This window comes from Metarhizium acridum, assembly GCF_019434415.1.
Source record: "Metarhizium acridum strain ARSEF 324 chromosome Unknown scaffold_255, whole genome shotgun sequence".
In the NCBI taxonomy this organism is placed as follows: domain Eukaryota; kingdom Fungi; phylum Ascomycota; class Sordariomycetes; order Hypocreales; family Clavicipitaceae; genus Metarhizium; species Metarhizium acridum.
In genome coordinates, this window is record NW_027094022.1 from 198048 (window position 1) to 211110 (window position 13063).

Sequence of the window (13063 nt, forward strand, 5' to 3'; positions counted from 1 at the left end):
TTGATCTGGCGAGGGATATGGAAGGCGCTGCTGCAGATATCGAGGCGGCCAATGCGGCCAATCCAGAGCGGGAGTGTCGTTTTGACTTTCCTCGTGCCTTGCGGGAGCTGGCCGCAGTGATCAGGAAGGAAGGCAAGTCGTACTATGTCTTCGAGGCGGCGCGGAATGACAACCTCATGAATCACTTCAATCCCGCCATTATACTAGGCTGGCTAGCCAATATCGACATATCTCCTTGCACCAGCCTACAGGCGGTTATTACGTACGCTGCCAAGTATTGCAGCAAATCTGAGAAGAAGACTGAGCCTTACTGTAAGCTTGCAGACCAGGTTTTGCCGCACACGGCACACCTTCAGCCGCTATTATCCTTCTCCTCTCGCCTGATGAATAAGCTGATTGCCGAGAGAGATTACTCGGCGCAGGAGATTTCCCATCTTCTCCTTAACATTCCTCTGCAGGAAGGCACGCGGATGGTGGTCTCTGTCGACTGCCGTCCTTTGGAGCAACATGCACGTTCGTATCGCGTGGATGAAGATGTCAACGAGACCGTCGGCAGCTACAGGAGGTATCTCGAGAGAAATGACCAGCACGAGGATGCAACTTACCTCGAGTACCTGCAATCGTATAATCTCAAGACGTGGAGGAGACTCGCTGCCAACGCGAAGAAGAGAGTCCTGTCTTACTTTCCTCGATACAGGTCCGTGGAGGCATCTCCCCAGTTTGGTGACTTCTGCCGTGTTAAATTGATGATGGCTCATCCGCATCGCTCTCCAGAGGAGTTGCTCACCGTGGGCGGGCAGCGGTTCGATTCCTTCGCGGCTGCGTACAGGTTTTGCAGAGAGCAGCACCGTGACACCCATGCGGACGATCATTATGGGGAGCCAGATACAAATGAATTGAGGGCTGAGGACGACGAATTTGAGCTTGAGGTCCATGAAGAGCCCATTGTGGATGAAGACTGGCATGAACTCGCCCGCATGCTTCCCGACCGCCCGCTGGAGGAAGAGGATATCGACATGCTCGGCCGCCGAGACATCGACATCAATTATGATTGGACCCCTCACGTTGGACGGTATACTGATGACGGTATTCTCAAGGGCGACTACTGGAAGCAACGCAAGGCGGCAAACCGCCTTGACCTTGATGTGGATCATCAGCCCTTGGAAGCTCGAGATTCCCTAAACCGGGATCAGCGCTTAGTATACGATACCGTGATGGACCACTTCCTGAATCAGGAACCCTCTCAGTTGCTGCTCCATGTGGATGGTGGAGGTGGTACCGGGAAGTCATACCTCATTAATTTGCTCTCCGCGCACCTCCAAGCCGCTGCTGCCGGGAGAGGGACACCTGTTTGGCGTGCCGCGCCCACTGGCGTCGCGGGAAATCAGATATCGGGCACTACTTTGCACTCCCTGTTACACCTTCCAATCAACAAGGACTTCAAGCCCCTCTCGCCCACTGACATGGCCCAGCTCCAGAAGAAGCTGAAGGACATCAACTACCTGATCATCGATGAGAAGAGCATGCTGGGACTGCGACAGCTTTCTTGGATCGATGACCGCCTGCGCGAGGCGTTCCCGAGTAGGAATGAGGAGTTCTTTGGTAGTCTTAACATCCTTCTGGTTGGCGACTTCTTCCAGCTTCCACCCGTGCTACAGAAGCCGCTCTATTACGATAAAGAGGTGCAGGGAGTGGAGATCAAAGGCAGGAACGCATATAGACGCTTCGATAAATCAGTCTTCTTGAAGGTTGTCCAACGGCAACGGGGCGACGATCAGAAGGCGTTTCGCACAGCTCTCGAGGAATTGCGGCTCCTCCAACTGTCAGTCGAGTCCTGGAAACTCCTTTCCGGTCGAGTACAGGCGAAGCTAGATGATCTGGAGGTCGCCAGGTTCGCCAACGCCTTGCGAGTATACGCCACGAAAGATAGGGTGAACGAATATAACCACTACCACCTCGACCGCCTCGGCCGGCCAGTCATTCAGGTCAAGGCTAAGAATGTCGGCCTTGGCGCGGCTGCGGCGCCTGATGACAAGGCGGGCAACCTTGCGAAGCAGATCCCTATATGCATTGGCGCCCGTCTGATGCTGACATCTAACCTTTGGCAGCCAGTTGGTCTCTGCAACGGCGCTCGCGGTACCGTTTACGATATCGGCTGGGCACCGGGGGCTGACCCAGTCCAAGACCCTCCCTGTGTTATCATGATGGAGTTTGACAAGTACAGTGGACCTGTGTTCCTGACCACCGCTGATGGCAGAAAGATTGTCCCGATTCTCCCAGTAGACAGGGACTTCCTCATCGGAAGCACTCTCTGCACTCGCACGCAGTTTCCCCTGATCGTATGCTACGCCATTACGGTTCACAAGTCGCAGAGCATCACTGAAGATGTCATCGTGACAGATCTCTCCTGTCGGGACTTTCAGACTGGTTTAAGCTACGTAGCTGTCTCTCGCGTAAAAACGCTCCAGGGCTTGATGCTGGATGCGCCCTTTGATCGTGGTCACCTGTTTTACGAGTCTCCACCAGAGGGTATGAAGATGAAGATGAGGGATGAGCGGCATAGAAGACGACAGGTCCTTACACGGAATCCATATAGGTCAGACCACGGCTCTGCATAACTAGATAGCTAGCTAAATGTAATGGCTTAATAGTTGCTTGGCCCAAGGACTCCCAGCCTTCGGATGATCGTACCCCTTGCACCCACAGCTCTAACGTGCAAGGGGTGGCGTAGTATTTTAAAGTAGCACGATACAGTTCTAGTTACGAGATGGCGTTTGCGCCCGCCGAACGTTGACGGCAAGCCAGTCCTTGGTACTGATGACTTGCTAGCGCTGCAAACTTTCAACCTAGCCTACGACGACTCTATATTTCCTTCCGAGCGACACAGAATTCAGCTATTAGGCTGCTACCTGCTACTTGCATTTACTGGTGCTCGACCTGGAGAGATTGTAGATAACGAGAAAAAGAAGCCAAAGGATGGCTCGTGGCAAGACATCTACGGCCGAAAGACAGCTGGGACTGAGGACTCAGATGATGGTAATAAGGATACAGATAACGCTGACCGTTTGCTCGAAGAAATGCTTTCTCAGGAAACGGAGCATAGTGGCCGGCCCAAAGCACTTTATTATGAGGATATTTTCTTGTCGATTGTACGTCACCCCGAAACTGGGAAAGACGTTCCGACCATGTCAATCAAATTTATACATCATAAAGGTGAAGACCGAAAACCTAAACCGTAAGTATTTGCTTATCTTCCTTCTCGTACCTGTATTACATGATTAATGTTTCGCAGAACTATCTTCCTCTTTACTGGAACAAGAAGACTTATGTTTTGCATTATAAATATTATAATAAGCCTTGCTATTAGCGATAAGGCATTTGACGCTCCGAGTTTAAAGACCGTTGCAGATGTATTCAAAATCCACAACAGAGGTCCAGAACAATGCCAGCAGCTTCGATGGAAGCAAAAATGGCTAAAACGGCCTATTTTCCGTGGGTTTGAAGGCTCCGTTGTCTCTACGGACAAGGCCCTTCCATACGGCAAGCTGAATGACGACATGCAGCGCCAAACACTAGATACTGGATTCGAGCAAGCTTTTAGGCCGAGAGCATTCCGTAGAGGAGCTGCAAACAAAGCTAATGGTATGTCCGCTATTCTGCAGTTAAATTCAGAATTGTATTAATTATCGACATGAACAGGCAGGGCATCGGATGCCGTGCGCGATCAAATGATGCGGCATGACCCTAAATGGGCCACTTTCAATAGCGCGTACATCAACGACAAGGTCCAGTTCCACCTCGAGAGGGTTGTTGCTGACGAGCCGACCGAAGACTGCCTAGTTGATTTGTTCACACCTATGAGTATAACCCGGGATCCACGAGCCAGTTAAAACATGGTGCCTGCAGAGGTGTTGAGGAACTTGCCGCCGGACCCTGAAATTGCACAACTTAAGGATCGCAGAGATCAGCTCAAGAAAGGACGATATAGAGTCCAAGGTACCGAACACGAGGATCAGATACGAAAGCTTATAAAGACAATTCGTACAAAGCGCACACAACGAGAGAAAACCCTCAGAAAACAGTGTCAACAATACTACTTTTATAACCGTCCCACTTGGGAGATAGAACGGCAACTCGCAGGCGAAAGCGACGACGAGGCTAAGGCTATTATGTCAGAGCCGGCTATTAACCTTCACATACCCGAGCGAGCCCAGCTCGCTAAGCTCCTATGCCACTAGCAGCCAGACAAGCAAAGCTATGAAGAATACTGTAAACTTCGCATTGAAGTTACAGAGTTAATGGTCGCGCTGAGCAGCAAAAGAGAGACTATTAAACGCAAGAGAGTCCACAAAATCTCGGATGGCGACCCGATGAGTTGGGATTTTACAGATATTCACATAAAGGAGGAGTCACCAGAGTTAGACACATTTCCCCTTCTAATGCTGAAAACGCAGTGCCCTCGCTACATCGGCGACAACACTCTGTCCATTGGAGAGAGGACTTTCTCCTATTGCCGTCCTGCGGTGATAAATGATCATTTTGACAGCCAACATCTGGATTCTGGATACTATGAAGAGCTCTAACATTATCGTGTGTAACCACCCGAAATGTAGGGATGCTGATCTGAAGTTAACAAGCTTAGACCATTTCCGTAACCATGTTGCCCGTGTTCATGGGGTCAACCTCAGAGCCTCGCGACCGTAGGTAGGGCAGCACAGGAATTTCGTTGTCACAGCGGGTTTAGAAGGATGGCGCCTACACGTTTTTCCCACTGTACCTTGCTTTTATTGAATGTGTTTGCCCAGCTTAATCTATTAATATTAAAGATACAGTGTTTAAAATTAATACAACCATTTCATAGTCGGCGAAGTAATGTCCACAACTTAACGTGTGCCTGGTTTTGTTCAGCTTCATGTTTTTTGGCGCCATAGATTTTAGTACAGTAAACCATGTCTATAACGATCCTGTATCTTAGCGATATTCGGGTTTTTATAATAATTCACGGTTATTTAAGGGTTTTCCCTAATAAATCGTTAATAGTTAGATTACTTGTAATATCGTTAACCTTAGGCTTAGTTACTATATATTTTAGTGTTTTTATCGTTATTAGGCCTCTATTATAAGGGCTGAATTTCGCAGCCTTTAACGCGTTATTCTTTCTATAATACTATATACACGCACTAATTAGCAGGGAAAATTAAAGCTGCTTAGCAATAATTAAAGCTGTAAACGCTAGCTTAAGGATTAGGATAACCGCCGCGAGGCTCTTTTAGCTGTGGCACGTGATACGTATTAAATTAAGCCCTTTTTTGCCCGCGTTAATAGGCGTGTTAACGGGCGCGTTAACGAGGGCCGCGATAAGCTTTAACAGTAGCTTTAACAGCTTTAACAGCTTTAATAGCGGCTTTAACACGATTGGTAGGAAGCTCGTAACGCGGCAAAAAAAAAACACGATCTTTATATATATATCTTATAATATTATTACATATATTTACCTAGTAAATTTAGTTAAAGGTATAAGCCCTATAATAGTCGCATCTTAATAATAGTCGCCTTATAACAATGAAAAAAGCCTCACGAAGGATATCGTTATAGACCTGGTTTACTGTAATTTTAGGTTCTAACCTAACTGGTTACGTTAGGACTCAGGATAACGAAACGAGACTAGTATAGTGTTAACCCGACGATATAGTGGGGTGCGACGGATTGAGTTCCTGTTACACAAGTATACCCAGAATAATATCTATTATTTAAGAGTCTGTCTTCAGACACGAACCACCCTATTAGGCTTGTAGCTAGGCTAATTATGCCCAGGCTAGAGTTGTGGGTTAGAGTATCCCTTTAAGTGCGCTAAGGTGCTACTTGCGTATTAAATAAGAATGTAAACTAATAAAAAGTCTTAAATTAAAAGGTATATTTTCCTATTAAGAATTAATATAATAGTATAAGTATTAATAGTTTTTAAGTTTATAAAGAGCTATATCGTATAAGAATTTTAGTGTAAAAGGTTTTATAGCTAATCTTATTACTAAAAAGGTACCTGCTAGGTATCGTAGAAAAGTGGGTCTATTATAAAAGTAGCACCTTAGCGCACTTAAAGGGATAGAAAAGCTTCGCTTAATTAAGAAATGCAACTCAAGTGAGCGGTGGATCAGTCTAAAATAGTCCCCACTTTCTTATTGTGAACCTCGCACACAACTAGGCGGGTAATAGTTGGACGAGGGGAGCTCTCCAGTGTCACCATGCGTTATTTTCGCTAATAAATCCGTCGCTATGCTAACTTAAACACGATTACCACGCATGCTAACGACCATTAACTACGACTACCAGCTATTTGCATCCCTTTGAGTGCGCTAAGGTGCCACTTTTATAACAGACCCACTTTTCTGCGATACCTAGCAGGTACCTTTTTAGTAATAAGATTAGCTATAAAACCTTTTACATTAAAATTCTTATATAATATAATATAGCTCTTTATAAACTTAAAAACTATTAATACTTATACTATTATATTAATTCTTAATAAGAAAATATACCTTTTAATTTAAGACTTTTTATTAGTTCACATTCTTATTCGGTACGTAAGTGGCACCTTAGCGCACTTAAAGGGATCCATCGATCACTCAGGCCATATCGATTGGCCGCTCCTGGCGAGGCGACAAAAATCTGAAGCGACAGTGTGTAAGCGAGCCTTCGCGAAGCGATTCTCCGGCCAAAAAGGCCAAGCTGACTGGAGAAGGCAACTTCTGGCCAGAATTTTGGGACAGCTTGTCGGAAGTCTGACCAACGCCGTGTGGTCTGAAAACAAAGCAAAACCAACTCACGCGGGCCGTCCTTCAGCCACGCCGCGATGTTTGTCGTACGACATGTCAACAAGTGTTGTGTCTGCCTGGACCTATCCTTGGCCTGCGGTTAATCCGTCCGTTTGCCGGATTGGATATGAGAAGTCAACGCTGAGACAACCCTACTTTTTGAAGGATCACGACGGCCAGTCGTTCGCCGGAGTGTCCGCTGCGGCAGCAGCGGAGTGGATTTTCGTGCCGCCGAGCCAGAGACCACCTCGATACATCTTCTCTTCGCAACTGCACTCGACAAACCAACGATCCTGCGTCTCACGTTTGGCCATCTGCCGGCCACCGTAAGCGCCAACAGAGAACTAATCCTTCCTTCGCACCGACGCGCCCCCATTATGAACGGCGGCATCTTTAAGTCGCGGGCGCGCCATTCCCGTGTGAAACTATCCAAGTCCCTGCAGGAAGCATTGTTGGACGCTGTTGCAGACACTGGTGGAGGTGCCCACGGCCCTTTCTGGAGAAGTCAAAGGCTTGCTAACTCATCAGGTACAGAACTTCCGTCAGTTCACAGAAGAATATCGTCAGTGGGCGGAGATCTCGCTCGAGATACGGTGCTCGTGGAGACTTCGAAAAGACACCGCGAGGCGACAACTGAACTCGATCCATTACCAGCGAAGAGAGCCCGACTGACGCCGGCAGACACGCAACAACCTAGAGTCGACAACAAGAGAGCAGACCAGGTGAACAAGGTAAGACAACGTTCGCTCATGGAGACCGACCAACCACTAATGGACAGTCTAACAGACGACTCTACAACACCCAAAGCCGAGCTCTACCAAGCGTGTTCACGCCTCGTTCCTCAGAGACTTCGTTGATCCCATCCATCTAAATACCCGTTCCGCGTCTGTCCATACCTCTGTCTCCAACTGGCTCGAGTCTGTCGGGTCGGATCCAGTGTCATGCTGTCGGTCGGATAGCTACCTTTGCCGTTCAAACGACGACATCATTTCAAGACAAGTCACGAAATCGGCGCCGGAAATGGGCCATGTACGGGATGCCGATGGGTTTGTGGTACCTCCGACCCCGGCGTCTACTGGTTCTTGGTCGTACCGAACAGATGCAGATGCCAGATCCGTCGCACCGTCGGACCTCACTGGTGCCACGCCTAGTTCAGGGCGATCTGGAAGAAGCCTAGTCGAGGACCCCTTATACCGAGAAACGAACTTAGCCGCGAACAATATCTATATGTGTCATCCCTGCGATCCAATCCCTGAAGACGTTGCCAGCATTGTGGATTATGTTCGCCGAAACCGTGATTCTCCGGGTCCGTCGCTAGATGAGATCAGGCAAAACAGGGACTTGTACGATCTCTCGCTAGGTACAGCAGAACCGGACGTGGAAAAGTATTTCAATAGTCACATTTTCCATGATCCCAAGTCGTCGGACAGTCTAAAGCGCAGCGACAGACAACCGATGGCTAGGCACACTGTTCCCAATAGCGGCTCGAAGCTCAAAGTCAGCAATCCAGTCCCAGGTATGATTTATGGATATACCCGCAATGGGGCGTTTACAAGAGCGCAGCAAACCCAGTTCAACTCTATGGGCAATACAATGGTCGCAAACAGCCAGAATATGATTTGTCCATTTTTCGTCATCGAGTTCAAGGGTGACGGACCTTCTGGGACTGGAAGTCTCTGGGTGGCGACGAATCAATGCTTGGGCGGGTCGGCATCTTGTGTCAATATCTCGGAACGCCTTAATCGCCAGCTAAGGCATTGTAAGAGTGCGGAGATCCAGCCAGTTAACACTGCGGCATTCAGCGTCGCCATGAGCGGCACAGAGGCCCGACTGTACATCTCATGGAAGCACAACGAGCTCGATTACTACATGGCGAATGTCGAGAGTTTCTTGCTTCAGAGGCCAGATCATTTCTTGGAATTCCGCAAGTACATTCGCAACATTATCGACTGGGGGAAGGACAGGCGATTGAAGGACATTCAGAATTGCCTTGATAGCCTTCTGGAAGAGAGCAGGATGAGATCTTCCGAGGCGGCCAAGTCCCGCCTGCCACCTTCTGATTCCTCTGCGACCAGCAGTGGGAAGAGGCGCAAATCCTCATCGTCGCGCAGAACAGGTAGCAGATCTAGCAGTGGCATTTCTAACAATGTTCAAGCACAGGAAGGTGGACGCGATAAGCCATATTGGGAGTGGGACGAGACAACGGGAAACTGGTTTCACGCTAACGCTAACGGGACTCTCACTTGGGCAGAGCAGGCAGGACAGTCATCATCAGCGGGAGTGGAGTATTAGGTGCGTCAATTCCTTGCCGATCAAACAGATGCATGTCATTCGGCTGGATAGGCGAATGCCTCAGTACCTACGGCTGATGGAAGGGCGTGGGGTCGACAGAGGAGTGTCGGCAATCACAGCGCGGCCGAGTTCGAGGGATTGCAAAGCGTAATAAGGGTCCTTTCCCGCATTGAGAGCCGTGGCTGCTGCCATAGAGGCTAAACCGGCGGAGTCTGCGAGCATATGCTGCTTGTCAGTGTGCTGTAATGAGCGTGGGCTCACAGTGGGAAGGAGGTCTACGGCGTGTTGTAGCAAGGTGCTTGCTTGTTCCCAGTCTAACTGCGAAGCGAAGATGCGAGCAGCCTTCCGAGCTTGATGAATGCGAATAGATGGGGGAGCGGTATGACAAGCCCAGCCTTGTTTAAAGCAGAGTAGAGCACAATTCAAATCATCCATGGACCCGGTGCGGTCGAATCGCCTGACAAGGTTGATTCCAAGGATGTTTAACCGACCAGCTCGATCGGGGTGGTCTTTCGGAGTGGCATCTACTGCCATATTGACAACGTCGACGGCGCGATTTAGATCATCCATGGATAGCCTACGCTGGCTCATCTCGCTATTGTTCATGCGATGTTCTTCCATGGCTGCGAAAGAGCGAAGGTCTTCGTGGCTCATATCCCGGAGTAAATCGACCACCTCTAGGTCAATATTAAATAACTCCGTCTCAGCCATATAATGTGCCATTGCTATAACTGCTAGAATGTGTACAATAGGCGGTGTGAAAGCAGTTGTGGGGGTATGGAGATGTTGGATCCAAGGTATATCCGACAGGTGAAGTGAAATGGTGTCGGATGCCTTGTGACTCCTGTCAACCTGGAGATCCCGTCAACAGTCAGGCCCCAATTCAGATGCTGTAGATAGGATCTCAGTGTCATCTTGTTGGATGTATATGGGAAAAGGAAACGGGAGAGAGTGTTCCGCAAGGACCTTAATAACCAGGGAATGGTAGTGTCAACACCACCAGAAAATAACGCCCTAATAGGCCAACTAGCATCTCTCCATAAGTTTTATTAGGCGCCATTGTTCAGAGACAAGGGCTTCAGAAGATTCAGAAGACAGCGACGTAGTAGAGGATGCCTTAAATGGCATCAAAGCAACTGGCAAAGTTTTGCGGCGTCTTCTGCAGATCAATTACAGTAATATGCAGCCTCTGCGATCCTCTCTTCTCGGGGTAAAGCCTTTCGGCGCTCCTGATTGGGGCTAGATGCCGCAATTCGGTGCTCTACTTCACGCGTTGTTATTCAGTTGGCGGCCGGACGTATTCCGCTCATGAAGTATTCGGTCACAATGCCGTTCAGGCATTCCCGAACGCAATCCCGCGCCCGTTAACCCGTGCAATCCTTGACCCGCAGACTACAAGTACAAATCCAGTGTAAAGTGGTTGTATCAGGGACACCACAGCTACGGGATTTCTCCGTGGGACTATGAAAGGATCAAATGCCTTTTGGAATCCAGAGGTTTTAAGGAAAAGGGGGTGTGGAATACTGGTAGACTTTTCCGAGACTTCGAAGAATAGTTCATCCGCCAAGTGTCGAACTAAAAGGTAGAAATGGATTAGGTGGATACGGACAGGAGCGAGAGGTTTTTCTTCCCATTGACGGTATTCCTCCTCGGTTTGGTGGTGGGTGGTTGCAAGATGAACGGTATTATGAGCATCGGAGGCATTTGAATAAACCAATTAAAAAATTATGCTACAAGACTGTTATAAAGTGTTGACATTAAACCTCCTCTTCTTCGTAAACTTATACTCTTGACTTCAATCCACTCTTTAACTAATGCTTTTATTCCCCTCACGGTCTGCTTACTATCCTAGCTTCACATTTCATAACCCCCCGCCTATTCAGGTCCTTTCATTTCGCCGCCCGAGCAATGCGCTCCATCGGATGAGTTTTTTTATTCCTTCCATGTATGTATAGAGGTCTTCTGGCCCTCTCGTTCTTCTTGAACTAGGGACCTTTGACATCCTACAAGATAATCATTGAATTGAGTCTTTTGCTCCAAGCCCTCAAACCCCAGCCCTTGTCACATTGCGCAACAAGTTTGACTCTTTTATTGGTGTTGACTAGTGCATAACCGGGGATAATTGGCTCGACTTTAGCCCTCTGCCAGACCGACTGCCCCCCCTTACGCCTACCGAAGAGTCGTTGATTGCTCTCGTAGGGGAACATTATGCTTATGCGATGGCAGCAGTACAAGTACCGGGGCCACGTAAACGATAGATGCTTACCTAGAATCCCTGCAAGACCGACCACAGTTCTGCATAAAAATATCAGAAAGTTGCTACACAGCTCAGCTAGATTCAATTCAGACCCTGAATGTTTAGCCAGGTGTGACATAGCAAGGGGGGTTAAAGCAAATAAGATATTACTATTATAAAGAGTATATAAAGGTTTAAAGTACCTAATAACGCGATAAAATCTCTTATTAATAAAGGTTACTCTTATAAGAGCTACTACTCCCCTTTTATTTAAGCTATATTATAGTTAACAGCTACTAACATAAATAAAAACAGCTTCTATTAACAGAAAAGTCCCTGTAAATAACCCCCACCAACTTTCTTGTCAGGTTACTCATGGCTAAACTTATAGGGGTTGGATTGTAGACACACGGTAACAAATGGAATGGTTGTAATGACTGCTTGGTCCACGGACTCCCACCCAGCCTTCGCATGGTTCTAGCCCTTGGAGCCGTCCATCTTCACCGGGGTATTTCCACAGTCCGTGCTCTCTCTGGCAAATGATATCCATTATATGGGCATACCAGTTGCATCATGACTCGATCATATTGTACGAGAGCGGCAGCAAGGCAAGATGCCTAGCGCCATACGTACACATGATTCGGCTCGAAAGAATGGTAACCCAAAAGCCTAAGGCGTTGAATGCAAATGTGATGAGAGGAGAAGATCAAATCATTGTTTCACCCCATTAAAGGCCAAGAACGATGGTATTCATGTACGCCGGATCCGCCGACAGGATAGTGTATACCAGACTAAACAGCTGGAAGAAAAACAGGGCATTCCTACACACAAACTCATCAGTTTCTGTTATTCCGAGGCTGCATTGAGAACACCAACTACTGACTCGCCAAGTAGTAGGACCCATGTGCTAACCTACTAAATCGTGCCATCAATCGTGCCATCGAGTGGAAACCGCCGTTCAGAGCATAAAATTGGTTATAACTCGACGTAAGCGACTTGACAGGCCAACCCCTGGAAGTTTAGCCATGAGTAACCTAATAAGAAAGTTCGTGGGGGAAGAGGCTTTACAATAATACTTTTTCTTTCTACTAGTAGCTGTTAATTATAATGCAAGTTAAATAAGAAGAGGGTGATAGCTCTTATAATAATAACTTATACTAATAGGAGATTTTTCTCGTATTATTAGGTACACTTCACCCCTTACACGCTCTTTGTAATAATCATCTCTTAACCCCCCTTATCATTGATTCGTGTCACATCTGGCTACATATTCAGGGTCTAAACTCTAATTGATGGGGCCTCTGTGATACATATACTCCACGACGCAGCCTTATGCTTCCGGCGGTCCATTCACACCCGAGACAAACGTCAAACCCCTATCCCCTCTGGTGTGTTAAGGCTCTAGTGGGGTCACGAGCCCCACAACACCCCTGCCGGCAACTGGTGACCTCGGGTGACATTAGTAGTAGCCTAAATTTTAGCACACTAAAACACTATATAACGCGTTTTATAAAGCTACTAATAACTCCTAACATTCTAGCAGCCTTAGAAGGCTCGTAGCCCTTATAATAAGCTGTATTAAGGGTATTTAAGGGCGAATTTTTAATTAATAATAAAAATAGCACACGTAAGCAAGTAGCTAATAACACGTGCCACTCTAATAACCTACCTATTAAGGCTTACGAGCCTAAATTTTATTCTTTTTAACCTATATATTACGAGC

At 47.6% G+C, this 13063-nt stretch overlaps 3 protein-coding genes across 3 annotated transcripts; 2 read left to right on the top strand and 1 right to left on the bottom strand.

Moving 5' to 3' along the window:
* Positions 1 to 2699: 2699 nt before the first annotated feature.
* On the top strand, positions 2700 to 3907 carry J3458_012296 (uncharacterized protein). Its single transcript, XM_066120017.1, has 3 exons — positions 2700 to 3235; positions 3293 to 3642; positions 3700 to 3907. Exons 1-3 carry the CDS (start codon positions 3078 to 3080, stop codon positions 3888 to 3890), a joined length of 699 nt encoding a protein of 232 aa, XP_065974963.1. The 5' UTR covers positions 2700 to 3077; the 3' UTR covers positions 3891 to 3907.
* Positions 3908 to 6715: 2808 nt separating this feature from the next.
* J3458_012297 (uncharacterized protein) lies at positions 6716 to 10819 on the top strand. The gene is made up of 3 exons (XM_066120018.1): positions 6716 to 7292; positions 7347 to 7543; positions 7599 to 10819. The coding sequence occupies exons 1-3, from the start codon at positions 7190 to 7192 to the stop codon at positions 9102 to 9104; spliced, it is 1806 nt and encodes a 601-aa protein (XP_065974964.1). The 5' UTR covers positions 6716 to 7189; the 3' UTR covers positions 9105 to 10819.
* On the bottom strand, positions 9165 to 9827 carry J3458_012298 (uncharacterized protein; the record flags this gene model as incomplete). The annotated part of the gene is made up of 1 exon (XM_066120019.1): positions 9165 to 9827. The coding sequence occupies one exon, from the start codon at positions 9825 to 9827 to the stop codon at positions 9165 to 9167; it is 663 nt and encodes a 220-aa protein (XP_065974965.1).
* Positions 10820 to 13063: the final 2244 nt, after the last annotated feature.

Coding starts and splice junctions, on each gene's coding strand:
- J3458_012297 (XM_066120018.1), top strand. CDS start 7,190: ATGAACGGCGGCATCTTTAAGTCGCGGGCGCGCCATTCCCGTGTGAAA. Junction 7,293..7,346: donor TGTTGCAGACACTGGTGGAG/GTGCCCACGGCC, acceptor CATCAGGTACAG/AACTTCCGTCAGTTCACAGA. Junction 7,544..7,598: donor GAGCAGACCAGGTGAACAAG/GTAAGACAACGT, acceptor ACAGTCTAACAG/ACGACTCTACAACACCCAAA.
- J3458_012296 (XM_066120017.1), top strand. CDS start 3,078: ATGCTTTCTCAGGAAACGGAGCATAGTGGCCGGCCCAAAGCACTTTAT. Junction 3,236..3,292: donor GAAGACCGAAAACCTAAACC/GTAAGTATTTGC, acceptor AATGTTTCGCAG/AACTATCTTCCTCTTTACTG. Junction 3,643..3,699: donor AGCTGCAAACAAAGCTAATG/GTATGTCCGCTA, acceptor CGACATGAACAG/GCAGGGCATCGGATGCCGTG.